The sequence below is a fragment of the Coptis chinensis genome, chromosome 4, assembly GCF_015680905.1.
Source record: "Coptis chinensis isolate HL-2020 chromosome 4, ASM1568090v1, whole genome shotgun sequence".
NCBI classification, from domain to species: domain Eukaryota; kingdom Viridiplantae; phylum Streptophyta; class Magnoliopsida; order Ranunculales; family Ranunculaceae; genus Coptis; species Coptis chinensis.
In genome coordinates this window covers 22,287,717-22,300,423 of record NC_141459.1, presented here as the reverse complement: position 1 = coordinate 22,300,423, position 12,707 = coordinate 22,287,717, and the positions used below count along the sequence as shown (strand labels likewise).

Below are 12,707 nucleotides of genomic sequence, written 5' to 3'. Positions count from 1 at the left end.
TTGGAACATGGATGCAAATACAATGAACTAATCTCAAAGACTAATTAACTAAACATCAAAATTGGATGCAACATATCAATTAACCTTAAAAATAACTAACTGAAATCATAAAGTGGATACAATTGACCGGCTTCCTCAAATAATAATTAACATAAAATTGAAAACTTGATGAAACCCATTGAACTAGCCTTAAAGAATAATTAATGAAAAATTAGAAACTGGATGCAACGTACTACATTAAACTAATCTCAAAGAATATATAATTAATGGAAAATCAAAAACTTGATGCAAATGCATTAAACTAATAACCCTAAAACATATTTGTATTATATGTAGAGAGAATAAATGTCTCGACAAATATAGTTTTGCATTTCAAATAGTATTTATTATAATTTTTTTTTATTGTGATTGGGAATGTCTTGCTATTCAAGCAGCTTCAATATTATTTTGGCCACATTAGACATTCTCACAAAACTTTAATCAAACTTATATTATTAAACCTAACAATAAAAAGAAGTCGATGAGTTTTATCAAGGTTTGGTGCTTCCTTTTTATAAAGAATGGTGCAAGAAATTTAAATGAGTAATTAATATAATTTTCATTTTTTCATAGTTATGCACAGTTGCTAATATTTTTTAGAATAATTTCATATAATGACACCCGCTCATAGGACACGCTCATGTGATAAATCTTTTAAATGAGAGTAGTGTATTTTTTGATGATATGGAAATAATCAATCTGTTTTAGTGATTTGTACACATTAGTACAAAGTAATGGTGATGATTTACACTTATCACCATAAATCTAATAAAACTATTATACAAGCTAGATTAAGTTTAAGATAATTCTATTTGAAAATTATGGATTAATATTCTAAACCATAAAGTGAAAAAGTTATCTCAATTTAATCCCTTAGTTTCCAAGTACTTATACACCATAATCACTGCTCATTAACATATTTTGGTTTATTTTCAATAAAAATATATTCTCGATTCAAAATTTGCACTAAATCACTATAAATCTAAGAAAACTATTATACAAGCTAGATCGAGTTTAAGATAATTCTATTTAAAAATTACGGATTAATATCCTAAACCACAAAGTGAATATGCTATCTCAATTTGATCCCTTAGTTTCCAAGTACTTATGCACCATAATCACGCTCATTAACGATTTTTTTGATTTATTTTTAATAAAAAATATATTCTCGATTCGAAAATTTTGTGAGACATTTTGTAAAGCTTTTTCAAAGACACAAAATATTTAATAGATCCATGCCGGTGCCCGTCCAAAATCTAGTGTTTAACCTGTTACAGCCGTCAGAAACCCACTAATAAAGACTCCAAAAGCTCCAAAACATTAGGGCTGGTCATCAGGCTTCAGGCTCGATGCTCGTGAGCAACTCGGTGCTCGACTCGTTTTGGGCTCGGCTCAAGCTCGCTCATTTTAAAATATGAGTCAAATATGAGCACGTTTTATAGCTCGAGCTCGAAATCAAATAGCTCGCGAGCTACTCGAAACTACTCATATTTTAGATAATTTTGTTAAAACACAGGATAATTGTTATAATAGTGTGTTGAATTTTAATAGTTTATCACATATTGATTGCAACAATAATGTGTTCACCTTATAATACTTGTTAGATAGAGGTTTATTGTTATTTCAGTGAATTGTAATCACACTCTCATATATCGTGAGATTGTCTCTGCATATTATTTTGATATTTAGTAAGTATTATATATCTATTTTTGCTCACTTGTATCTAGAATATGTTCGAATTCAAACTTATGAACAAAACAAATCAAATAAATATTGAAAACTTGTAATGGAGTTCGAACATATAGTTCTAAACCGTCAAGATCCAGACTCGAGAGCTACTCGGATACTTGATGAGCTAACTCGAGCTCGGCTCGAAAGAATTTGAGCTCGACTCGAACTCGCTAAAGCTCGACTCGACTTGCTCGATGACCAGTCCTACGAAACATTTAACACACAGATGTCACTTAAGTTCTCTCTACACTATATGATGGCCGGTTTTCAGAATCCCCTCTCCACTATCAAGGCACACAATTGGTGATCTCTCTATTTACTCAATTTAAAAACACCTCCCTCACAATAATTTGAACAAACCCCAATAATTTTAAAAAACCTCTATAATATCACTTAAATTATATATAATAATTTCCTATTTCCCTCACTGATTAATAAAATTTAGAAAAACCTCCCACTTAGAAAGCATAATTATCCTTACACAATTAGAATCCAAAAAAATCATGCTAACTATCGATCTCATTTATTTATTGTCAAAAAGTATATCTTTTTTAAAAAATAATAGAAAAAATAAAAACCGATATTTTCCAAATAAAAGTTTTTAAAAAAATTTTGAAACACGCACCCATAAAAAACACTTTTTGAAAAAATGAACGACCTATCTGGCTATCTATCTAGCTTGCCCCCAAAAAGTAAATGTGACGTCGCACCCGCAAATTGAAAACTCTTCATATCCTGTTTAAAAAACAATACAAAACATATACAAAACACAAACATATCTTGGTTTCTCCGGCCCACTGATATAGTGATATATCATCTTCCAAGGTTTGGCCAACTATATTGACAATCACATTCTTGATATAAAGGAGTAACACAAGTCATCTATGCAAAATTCTATAAATTGCAAATTACAATTTTTTATTTTAACTAAACTATTCAGAGGGTTAATAGATTTGTGAAGGCTTTTCTTGGTTTTCTAGGAGGGTAAATACGAAATAGTGGTTTTCACGATCAAACAAATAAATGACAAACCATCTAAAACATTGAATTATCAAAGAACTGTTTGAATATGGTTGGACGAACAATGCAATCCAGGTATTCATACATGTAATTTTACACATTCTTATACCATATCAAACCTAATTTGGGTCAATCGGAAATTTTTGAAATCCAAAACCACATTTCAAAAATTCTAACAGCCGCTCCTTCATTTAGCGCTAGAGCCGACTTTTGCTTCATACTCGTGGGGTTGCTGCAGGAGAAAGCGTATGATTTAGTTATAAAACTAAAAAAATAACTACAAAATATCCAAAACATGCCTTCTGTGGTTCATATATTGCAACAATTTGCAAATTGTCATTCATATTTTTCACTAACGTGGGTAACGAGAATACATGATGGATGAAGATCGGTAGGATCAAAATGAATTAATATAAAAGCAACCCATTTTAATTTGTTGTCACACCAGTATTTGCCCGCGAATATGGTGCGGACATGATGGACGCCCTTCGCACCCCTAACGCCAAGATCCATGCGTTCGGCGCAGATTACGCATGCCGAGAGCCTTCGGCACCCCCGACGCGCATCCACCCCCTCCCCCCATTTTTTTTTTAAATAAGCCCATACTCATGTTTTCAAATCCCAACAGCCCCTGTACAACACAGATATGCACGCCTTCGGTGCCCCGATGCGCATCTGCCCCCCTATACATCACAGATACGACGCTTTCGGCGCCTAAGACGCGCATCCTCCCCAATACATCACAGATTCCCGCACCTTTGGCGCCCCCGACTCACATCTCCCTTTTTCTAGAGCCCAACAACCTATAAAAGTTCAGCCCAAAAACAGTCCATGCTTTTTTTTTGTGTGGAGTGGGTGAAGTGAGAAAAACTTTTAAACTCACCCAAGGAAAACAATCTAGTGGCTATGGTGAGGGGGTGGCACGACCAAATATCACCTTATGAGGTGGAATTTGTCGTCCCACTCCCCCTTTCTTTGTTGTATATAGGGGTGCAAACGGATAGGTTCGGATGCGGATATGTCTGTATCCGAATCCGAATCCGAAAATTTATACCGATATCCGAATCCGAATCTGATGGATATTAAAAAATTTATCCGAATATGATTTCGGATATCCGAAACAGATATCGGATAATATCCGATCCGAAAATTAAAATTAATTAAAATTTTATTTGCTTTAAATAATTCATTTTACCACTATAAAAACTAGTATAAATATATATATTTGTTATTTTATTATTATTATTTTGTTATTATAGTTTTATATTATTAGTTTATGATTTTATATAATATTTTATACAATAAAAATGAATAAATTAATTATATATAATAACTATTAATTTTTAAATCGGATCGGATATTATCGGATGAGGATATGGCAAGATCCGAACCAGATCGAAACCGACCTTATCGAATCCGAAATTTTCGGATAATATCCAATTTTTCGAATACGAATTCGAATCAGATTCGAATATTTGGATATCCACTTGCACCCCTAGTTGTATAGATACTAGTACATTGCCCGTGCCGTACAGCACTAAAAAAACCAACCAAAACCCGACAAAAAACATTTCAATCGAAGCCCAGTAGAAGCCCAACAAAAAATGTCCAACCGAAGCCCACTAAAAGCCCAGCCGCATTTGTTGACTTTAATAATAATACAACACTCTTGTTCCACACTATTAAACGACCCACACCTCAAAAGCTCTTAGATTCGCCACATCATAAGCTAGATCCAAAGGTTAAGGGGTGGTGTTGGATGTCCAGCACCACCCTTCTTTGTTATATAGATTATCATTATATTATGATATTGAAATATCTAAGGGAAACAATCCAACAGTATCCTCACGCAATATTCTGGATTGAAAAATATGTATGGGGAATTATAAATCTCAAAGCAAGGGGTGAATGTGCAATACCATAAACACAGCCGAGATCATCTTCTGGGCAAACCATCGCATATGCATAGCGTTGAGCACCAGATGCTGCTGCGACCGCCTCAAATCTTAAATAAACATAACCATCACTGTTCCTGCAAAAAGTAAATCAAGATCGAATGATGGGTCAGGTTCCAGACATTTTTTTTATCGATTTTATTTCTCTTAATTGATTATTAGGTTCCAGACATTGAGCAGCTCAAGTTGACCATCCACAATCAACTTTCTCATGGAGTAGAGAGTTTGCCTCCAAGGAATTGTTTTCAGCATGGGAGTAGAAATTTATTTAGTTTAAGATATCTTTTGTATTGCTATAACATTTTTCTTGTATACCACTTCTTTACTGACAATTGAACCTCGTGAAACTACCTACATCGCAACTGAACCTCATTCTACTTTGTATTCTCTTTCTCTTGCCATTTGCAGATGGACTGAAATTTCAAGTTTCGGAATAGGTCCACTTCAACATATACTATCTTTTACTGGTTCAAATTTACGATGATAATAGTAACAATAATAACAGGGATACACTGATCAAAGAAGTTTGACAACTTTCTGGCGACGGTCCTTTCCCCAAGGTTTCAGAAGCTTATAACATTAACAATAGCTAGTAAGCCCACCGCCCCGTAGTACTATATCAAAACTACAAAGAGTATCACATGCATAGATTCTAGTCCTATGAGACTACAGTTGATACTAGTGAGACTTACTTGTCCACAAAGATATGCTTCACGGATCCATACTTGGAACACTCCTCCCGAACTTCCGCCTCGATATCGAGATCAAAATCATCATCCATCTGAAGGGAACAATTAAGGCTCAGCATTTAAACAGATAAAGTAAACCATATAAAACAACAAATACCTAAGTTACATGGACACACCATATTTTGAAAAAAATCTGTGTCGGATACGTATCCACGTGTCCGTGTCGGACACATTGTATGTAATTTACCTCGAATTTTGATATTTTGCCGTGTCTGATACGGACACACCTACCTATGTCAATGTAACCTAGACAAATACAAACCTCTTCTTTAGGATCAAACATATTCTTCAACAGTAAGCATATGCTTGGGTTTCCAACAGGTTCAACGGCTGGGGAAGCTAGGAATAGAGCTGCAGGACCTGGAACAGGAACAGCACCTGGTAAATTCATAGGCAGGGGAACAGGTTGTTGATTTGAAGCCGCTCCATTAAGCATAGGTACTCCAAGAGACCCTACAATACTGCAACAGGCACAAGTAGATGGCTCAGCTGACCCAACAAATTTGTTCAGAAATGTAAAATAGACAAGTAACAGATGCGAACCTAGTGGCAATACCAGAGCGATCCAGTTTTTGCATAAGCATTGCTCTGGATTGAGCATTTAAAGACTGCCAAAAAACAAAAACCGGATTTGGTTAAGAAATTTCATACAGTAACATCCAAACATCGACGGCCCTAGACTTTGGTGAAACTGAAAGAGGTTTTCTTTTTTTGGTCGGGGAGTCAATTTACAGAGCTTTGATCACGACGACCATGAATGTGTGCTGCCAATCCACAATCCAGTATTAGTGTTACAAAGAAACAGTCAAGTCAAAGCTAGTAACATTTTCAAAACATGCCCCATTAATAATAACAACAATACAACATGAATGAAAGAGGACTGGCAACTCTCTATGACCCAAGACATCCCAAATGGAATGGCAACCTTGGTGCCACCAGCCACTTACCATTTGCATTATCTGTATGGCCCACTTACAATTTGCTGCCCTGCCCATGAAACAAACAGAGGCGTGCACCCAAAAAAAAGGGAAATGAAAGTCCCATGCACCTCCAAGACTTAGCTACAATAATTAACATTGCTCCAGCTAAACTAATTCCTCAAAGTGTCTTCCCCTCCTTCCGAAATAACCGAAAACATATCGCAGTATGTGCAGCACATACGTTTTGGATGAACCTAAAACACCTAACTATGCCTATACTTGATGAAAAGTCAACCTTTTTTGCCACTTCTTAAAGAATTGAGGGAAAACATATATAATTTTCAAATTTGCAACCCTCTCGTGGCAAATGTCAAAAATGTCCAAATCAGCTGAATGCTGGCAGAGATGTTCTCCATGGTTGGTACATCATATCCACAAAATATTAACCCATAATTCATCTTGTAGAGTGTGTTGTATAATGTGAGGAATAAGAAGTGTGGTAAATACTACTCCTATGTATATTGCTACACCTATATATATAATTTTGGGGAGCCTAATATATATAAGTACGAAGGTTACCACATACAGGACTTGCCTTGACTTCACCATAAAGTAAATGATTACAACCATGCTAAAGAGAAAACCTATGGGTATACTTTGACTCACCAAACCACCGCCATCATCGTCATCAAAGTCAGCTGCATTTGCCCCAACATTTTGAACTCCGAGATGATCAGTAACAGCTGAAACCTGAAATTTTATGTGCGGTCCAATGTGAAAACACTTATCAGGGCATTGAATGAAAAAAGACAAGCCACAATAACATAAATATTGATACAATCGGGAAATATTGATGCAATCGGAAAGAACACTGACATCATTAAGATATAAAGCAGGACAACAGGAGTATATCGAGAAAAAGTATGAAAGGAACAAACACATGCAGAGGCACACGATACCTTAATTACCCGACCAGCAATCTCTAATTTCCCATTCAAGCCTTGAGCGGCCTTTGCATGTTCAAGCTGAGCAAACTGAGAACCAAGCAGTTAAGTCAATAAAAGAGAAACTTACTAGTAGCACGAGGTGACCTACTGGGAGTTTTAAAAACTCACTAAAATCAACTTTTACTGCATTAGTTACTAAACTATAAACTTGGAAATTAACTCATAATTACCTGAACAAACCCAAAACCCTTGCACAGTCCTGTCTCAACATCAAGGGGAAGTTGCACAAGCTCCACGGGACCAAAAGGTTCAAAAACCTAGATAGTCAGCACAAGAGGTTAAACACGCACAAGAAAGTAGTATATAGTGTAAACTATCAGGAAAGTAGTATATTATTGTGCTTCATTTTTAATTTTATTTTCCTTAAATTTTTCTTTTCATTTCTAAAAGGTTTTTCCCTGTTGAAGGTAATTCTAAGACCTTGTGGTTCATTCATGGACCTAAACTCCTATCAAGATAGTATTGGTACTTCTTGTGCTTCCTATCTTTCTATTATGAGCCAAGTTGTAGCTCGCTTTGATAAAATTTATTGGAGATAAACAAATCCACATTACCCATAACATTATACTCACTCTCACACACAATTAGACTGAGTGACTCCACATTGCTCCTAACTCAGTAACTCCACATTGCTCATAACACAATGCTCCTAACTCAGTAACTCCACATTACCCATAACATTATACTCACTCTCACACACAATTAGACTGAGTGATGCAAGTTTGTTAGCAACTGACAGTAAAAAACATATTAAGCCTCACCTGTCTAAGCTGGTCTTCTGTCATGTTAAAGTGCAAGTTCCCAACGTAGAGCTTTCTGGCAACTGCTCCATACGGACCTTGCAAAATACCAGCTCCCCCACCAACAGCAGTAGACTGAACAAGATTCTTTTCAGCCTCAGAAGGTTTGACCATCACAGGTTGACCATGAAGATGGTGACCAGAGAGAGCTATTGCCATTGGTACCGACATGGCGTCATAAAATTCCACGTACCTGCAAATATCACAGATACATACCATAAGATAAAAATCTACAAAAATAGAGCACAATTTGAAGGCATTGAAAACACTAATCACAAGAAACTAAACTCTACATGTGAATTATGTTAATGTGACACCTTGAACAGAAAAAGTTTCCCTAATAAGGCAAAACTATAAAATGAGGAACTCCATCTTTATTTCCTCAGTTCTTAATTCGACTTGTGTTACAGAACTATGGAAGAGATATGCAGATATATTCAGCAACTTTCCCCAACCTAAACCGAGAAGTGTTCATCATTATAATGCTATAACTGATTATCTGAGATCATGTCAAAGGGTCATCTTTGACATGATAAGAGTAAATTGATCTTTCAGCAACTCCGCTTGAACCTAATTGAGGATTAATAATCCATCTCAACAAGCTATACTATAGCTATTGTATCAAAACCCAACCAAATTCTTCACGCAAAGTGAGAATGCATCTAAGATGATGAATTAGGCTGGTGTCCCTGAAGGAATGTCATCAGACTAGGCTTGGACCTACTTTTAGGTAAAGAATGAGCAAAAAAAAAAGGCTTATGCAATTCAAAAAATTCTTAGAAAGAATCCACAACATAGTACTCACATGTAGAAACAAAGCATATACCTTCAGTGTGCAGCAAGAATGAATTAGACAAGTCCATTCCTTAAAATTAAACAAAATATATATTACTGACAAACAAGCAGATGTGCATACCCAACTCCCTTTGACCTTTGAATTTGATCCATTATCAACCGAACATCCCTCACCTGAAAACTAGGAATTAACATTTCAGGCAATGTTTGTCAAAAAACGGAACAAGTACAGAAAATTTGAGGTGGTACTTGACATACTCACTACAGAATGTACCACCCACAGCTGGCAATCTACATTATCAGTTAACTCATACGTACATTTTCAGACTCCCCCATACATATAGTATGTTGAGCCACAACTAAGTCATTATATTACGCCTCGTTGGAGGCAAGGGGAGATTGACTGCAATAAGAAGCAAATGTACCTCATTGACATGAATTCATATTGTTTGAACGGTGTCTCATGCATGAAGAGCGTCAATAGTCTGAACATTAAGGAAGCAATGAACAACTTAAAAGGACACGATGCGCAGAAAGATATGATGCATGATAAACATATATTAAATTCGAAAATATCATACCTATGATTAAATGAAGTAAAAAAAGTACTTAAAAAAACCATGGAAACAGAAACTATATCATTAATTGTAGGTCATATAAGAGATATGACATACACATGTACTACTCATCTAACCTTGCCTGCCTTCGAGAAGAAATCATAAACATCAAACTCCGTAGCTTTCAAAGGCATCTGTAACCACCACATGCAATGAATGAAATGTGATTAGTAGTGTAATATATAAAAGCATGGCAGAAAGAACAAGCACAACTAAGGAGAAAGGGATCCTTAATACCTGGTAAGCAAAAACAGTCCGTTGATCTCTTTCTGGATCAGCTTCTGGCTCTGCTACTTCTTTCTTATCTTTAAACCTCCTATGAACAAAAATAGCTGTAACTATAAAGAATAGAAAGTTCTCCGTACTATAATAACAAGAATAACACATTTCGTAACACAAGCACACATGAGGCAAAAAAGCCCTGAAGTTGTATATATGATTACATGGACACCAACATATCTTTTTATATTATTATTATATAAAAAAATGTGACTTGTAACAACCTATTCTTTCATCTGTGTCCAATCACCCAAAAAGGAGAATGTATTCCATGAAAACAGAGTGGAGATCTAGATGTGTTCTCCCACCAAATTACCTTAAGAAAAAAATATGGAAACTCCTGAGATCATGTGTAGAACTACACAAACTGTGAACAAAGTCATGAAATAGTATAGCTGAGAAGTCAAAGGGTACACATTAAAACACGCAATCTTAACCGTTCGTGCATGACGGATGTTCAAACAAGATGATGTGGACAACCATTTCTTCACATGCACGCCATTTAGTCCTTCCATCCATTGCACAAGCAAGTAAGAGTTTTTTTTCTAAAGCGAGACTTGCTAAATTTGATAATAACATTGTCAAACATTATTCAACTATTTGAACTCAGACATCCCAAATCCAAGTATCTCTTACAGAATTGCAGAGTAACAATAGAAAGTTCAACTTGTCACAAGGGTTGTTTGTTCCCATTTGGTATCATTCATAATTTGTTTTCTACTGAGTTAAAATAAAGTATTAAAAAACAAAGTCATTTGGAAATTTCAATGAAAAATCAAAAACAAATAAAGGCATCATTCATGCCTCTTGATTTTTATTTTTCTATTTAAACTCTGTGCGTGTATTACTAATGGAGCAGCGTAATGATTTACTGAAGCAGTATGCCAGACACAATGTACAGTCACAGCCATTGCAGAACATGGCAAGCTTAAAGTTATAACAATCAAGCCAATTTTTTCAACTAATCCTCAAAAATGTATGCTTACCATGTTTGTTACAAACATAGTATCTTACATGACTATCAACAATGGCATATGTATAATTTCCTATAAATGAAATCATAAACATATCCACCAAAGTAATAAACAAATTCAGTAACTCAAAACAGTACCTGCTCTCCCTCTCCATTTCACGCTCTCTTTCCCTTTCCCTTTCTTTCAATTCTCTATCTCTGCTCTTCGCTCTAAGCATTTCCGGATCAACATCCCTTTCACTCTCACTACGATGTCTCCTCGAATGACTACTACTCCTCCTCGACCTATCCCTCTCTCTCTCCTTCTCCTTCTCCTTCTCCTTCTCCTTCTCCTTCTCCTTCTCTCTTTCACTCTCCTTATCTTTATCCCTCCCTCTCTCCCTATCTTTCTCTCTAGACCGCTCCTTATCTTTCTCTCGCCCACCACGTTCCTTCTCCCTCTCATAGTCTCTATCGACATCTCCTCTACTACTTCTATACCGTTCCTTATCGGTCCTTCGTTCGGAACGAGAAGACTCTCTTCTCTCTCCTACATTATCTCCATCTACTAGTCTAGATTTCTTAATTCTAGTATCATCCTCTTCTTCTTCCCCTCCTCTTCTTCTAGAACTTCTACTACTACGACTCTTGTCGTCTCCTTTCGAAGATGACCCGTTTCGTTTATCGGGTCCTTCTTCTTCTACTGCTTTCTCTAAATATGCATACTCATCGAAATCCATCTCTCTCGATTAATTGAAACCTTGAGGAAGCTTCTTAAAAATAAAATTTTCAATTTGATAAACCCTAGACTTGTGCGCGACGAGATTTCCCCTAATTTTTTTAGCCAAGGAAACAATTTTTACTACGGGACCGGCTTTTGTTTTTTCGATAGAGAGTTGACTCGATTTCGTCAACATCTATTTGGGCCACCATGTGCAAGCCCATCGAATTTTAGCCCGGTCTAGCGGAAGTCAAGAGTAACAACGGTATCAACATTGTTTGTGCGCTCGATTATTCCCACAAAAATCATTTAACTTTGCACCTTACTACTTCAATTTTTTTCATTGATATTTTTAATAATACAAGTATTCAACGTTCCGTTATCAAACATTCCGTCAATCACTATTTCGATTTGTGTAAACCCTGCTACCGTAAACATGGAATTCATCCAATTCAATCGAAATGAGAATGATGAATACAAGAAGAATAATGGACAATAAATTGAAATGAGAATGATGGATACAAGAAGAATAAATTGACTACAAGGCCGCCCAAGTTAGGGTTTGACTAAGGTTTTCTACCCATTTTGGTTTTTGCTCCTTGTTATTAAAGCATAACAAGCCATTCCGCCTTCAAATTCAACCCCTTCCAGTTGGAAATTCAACCCCTTTCCAGTTGGGCAGCAGGAGCCTTAACTTCAAGACCATGCATCACAAGAAGGTTACACATTGTATCATTCTTTCAAGATGCGAAATATCGACCCGTTAACTATAGCATTTTATTGGTATTTAATGGACCACGTTGCTTCCACTATAAATACAAGAGGACAGATCATTATAATCTATTAATTTTTTTTTTTCTCTTTTCCATTTAAAAAAAACAACATAAACATAAAAACTCGGTCTAATTTAGTGGGCGTGAAGAATTACAATACAAATACTCTTGTGTGTACTTAGAGATGAAATGTCAATATATATATATATATATATATATATGATTAACACGTCAAGACGTGTGTTTGTCAAAAATTGTGAACTATATATATAAAGATATAAGTTTCACAATATTGTGTATTTGGGAAAAGGTGTTGAACTTTTGAAAGTTGGTTTAACTCTAGGTTGAG

At 35.7% G+C, this 12,707-nt stretch overlaps 1 protein-coding gene across 1 annotated transcript; it reads right to left on the bottom strand.

Annotated features, from left to right (window-relative positions):
- Nucleotides 1-2,790: 2,790 nt before the first annotated feature.
- On the bottom strand, nucleotides 2,791-11,741 carry LOC147502639 (uncharacterized). The gene is given in 14 exon segments (XM_086607462.1): nucleotides 2,791-3,022; nucleotides 4,710-4,761; nucleotides 4,763-4,822; nucleotides 5,438-5,526; nucleotides 5,757-5,955; nucleotides 6,038-6,102; nucleotides 7,081-7,164; nucleotides 7,374-7,448; nucleotides 7,592-7,678; nucleotides 8,183-8,414; nucleotides 9,138-9,190; nucleotides 9,711-9,767; nucleotides 9,871-9,949; nucleotides 11,024-11,741. Coding segments are annotated over 14 exon segments (1,758 nt in total). The 5' UTR covers nucleotides 11,605-11,741; the 3' UTR covers nucleotides 2,791-2,977.
- Between the last annotated feature and the right edge of the window lie 966 nt (nucleotides 11,742-12,707).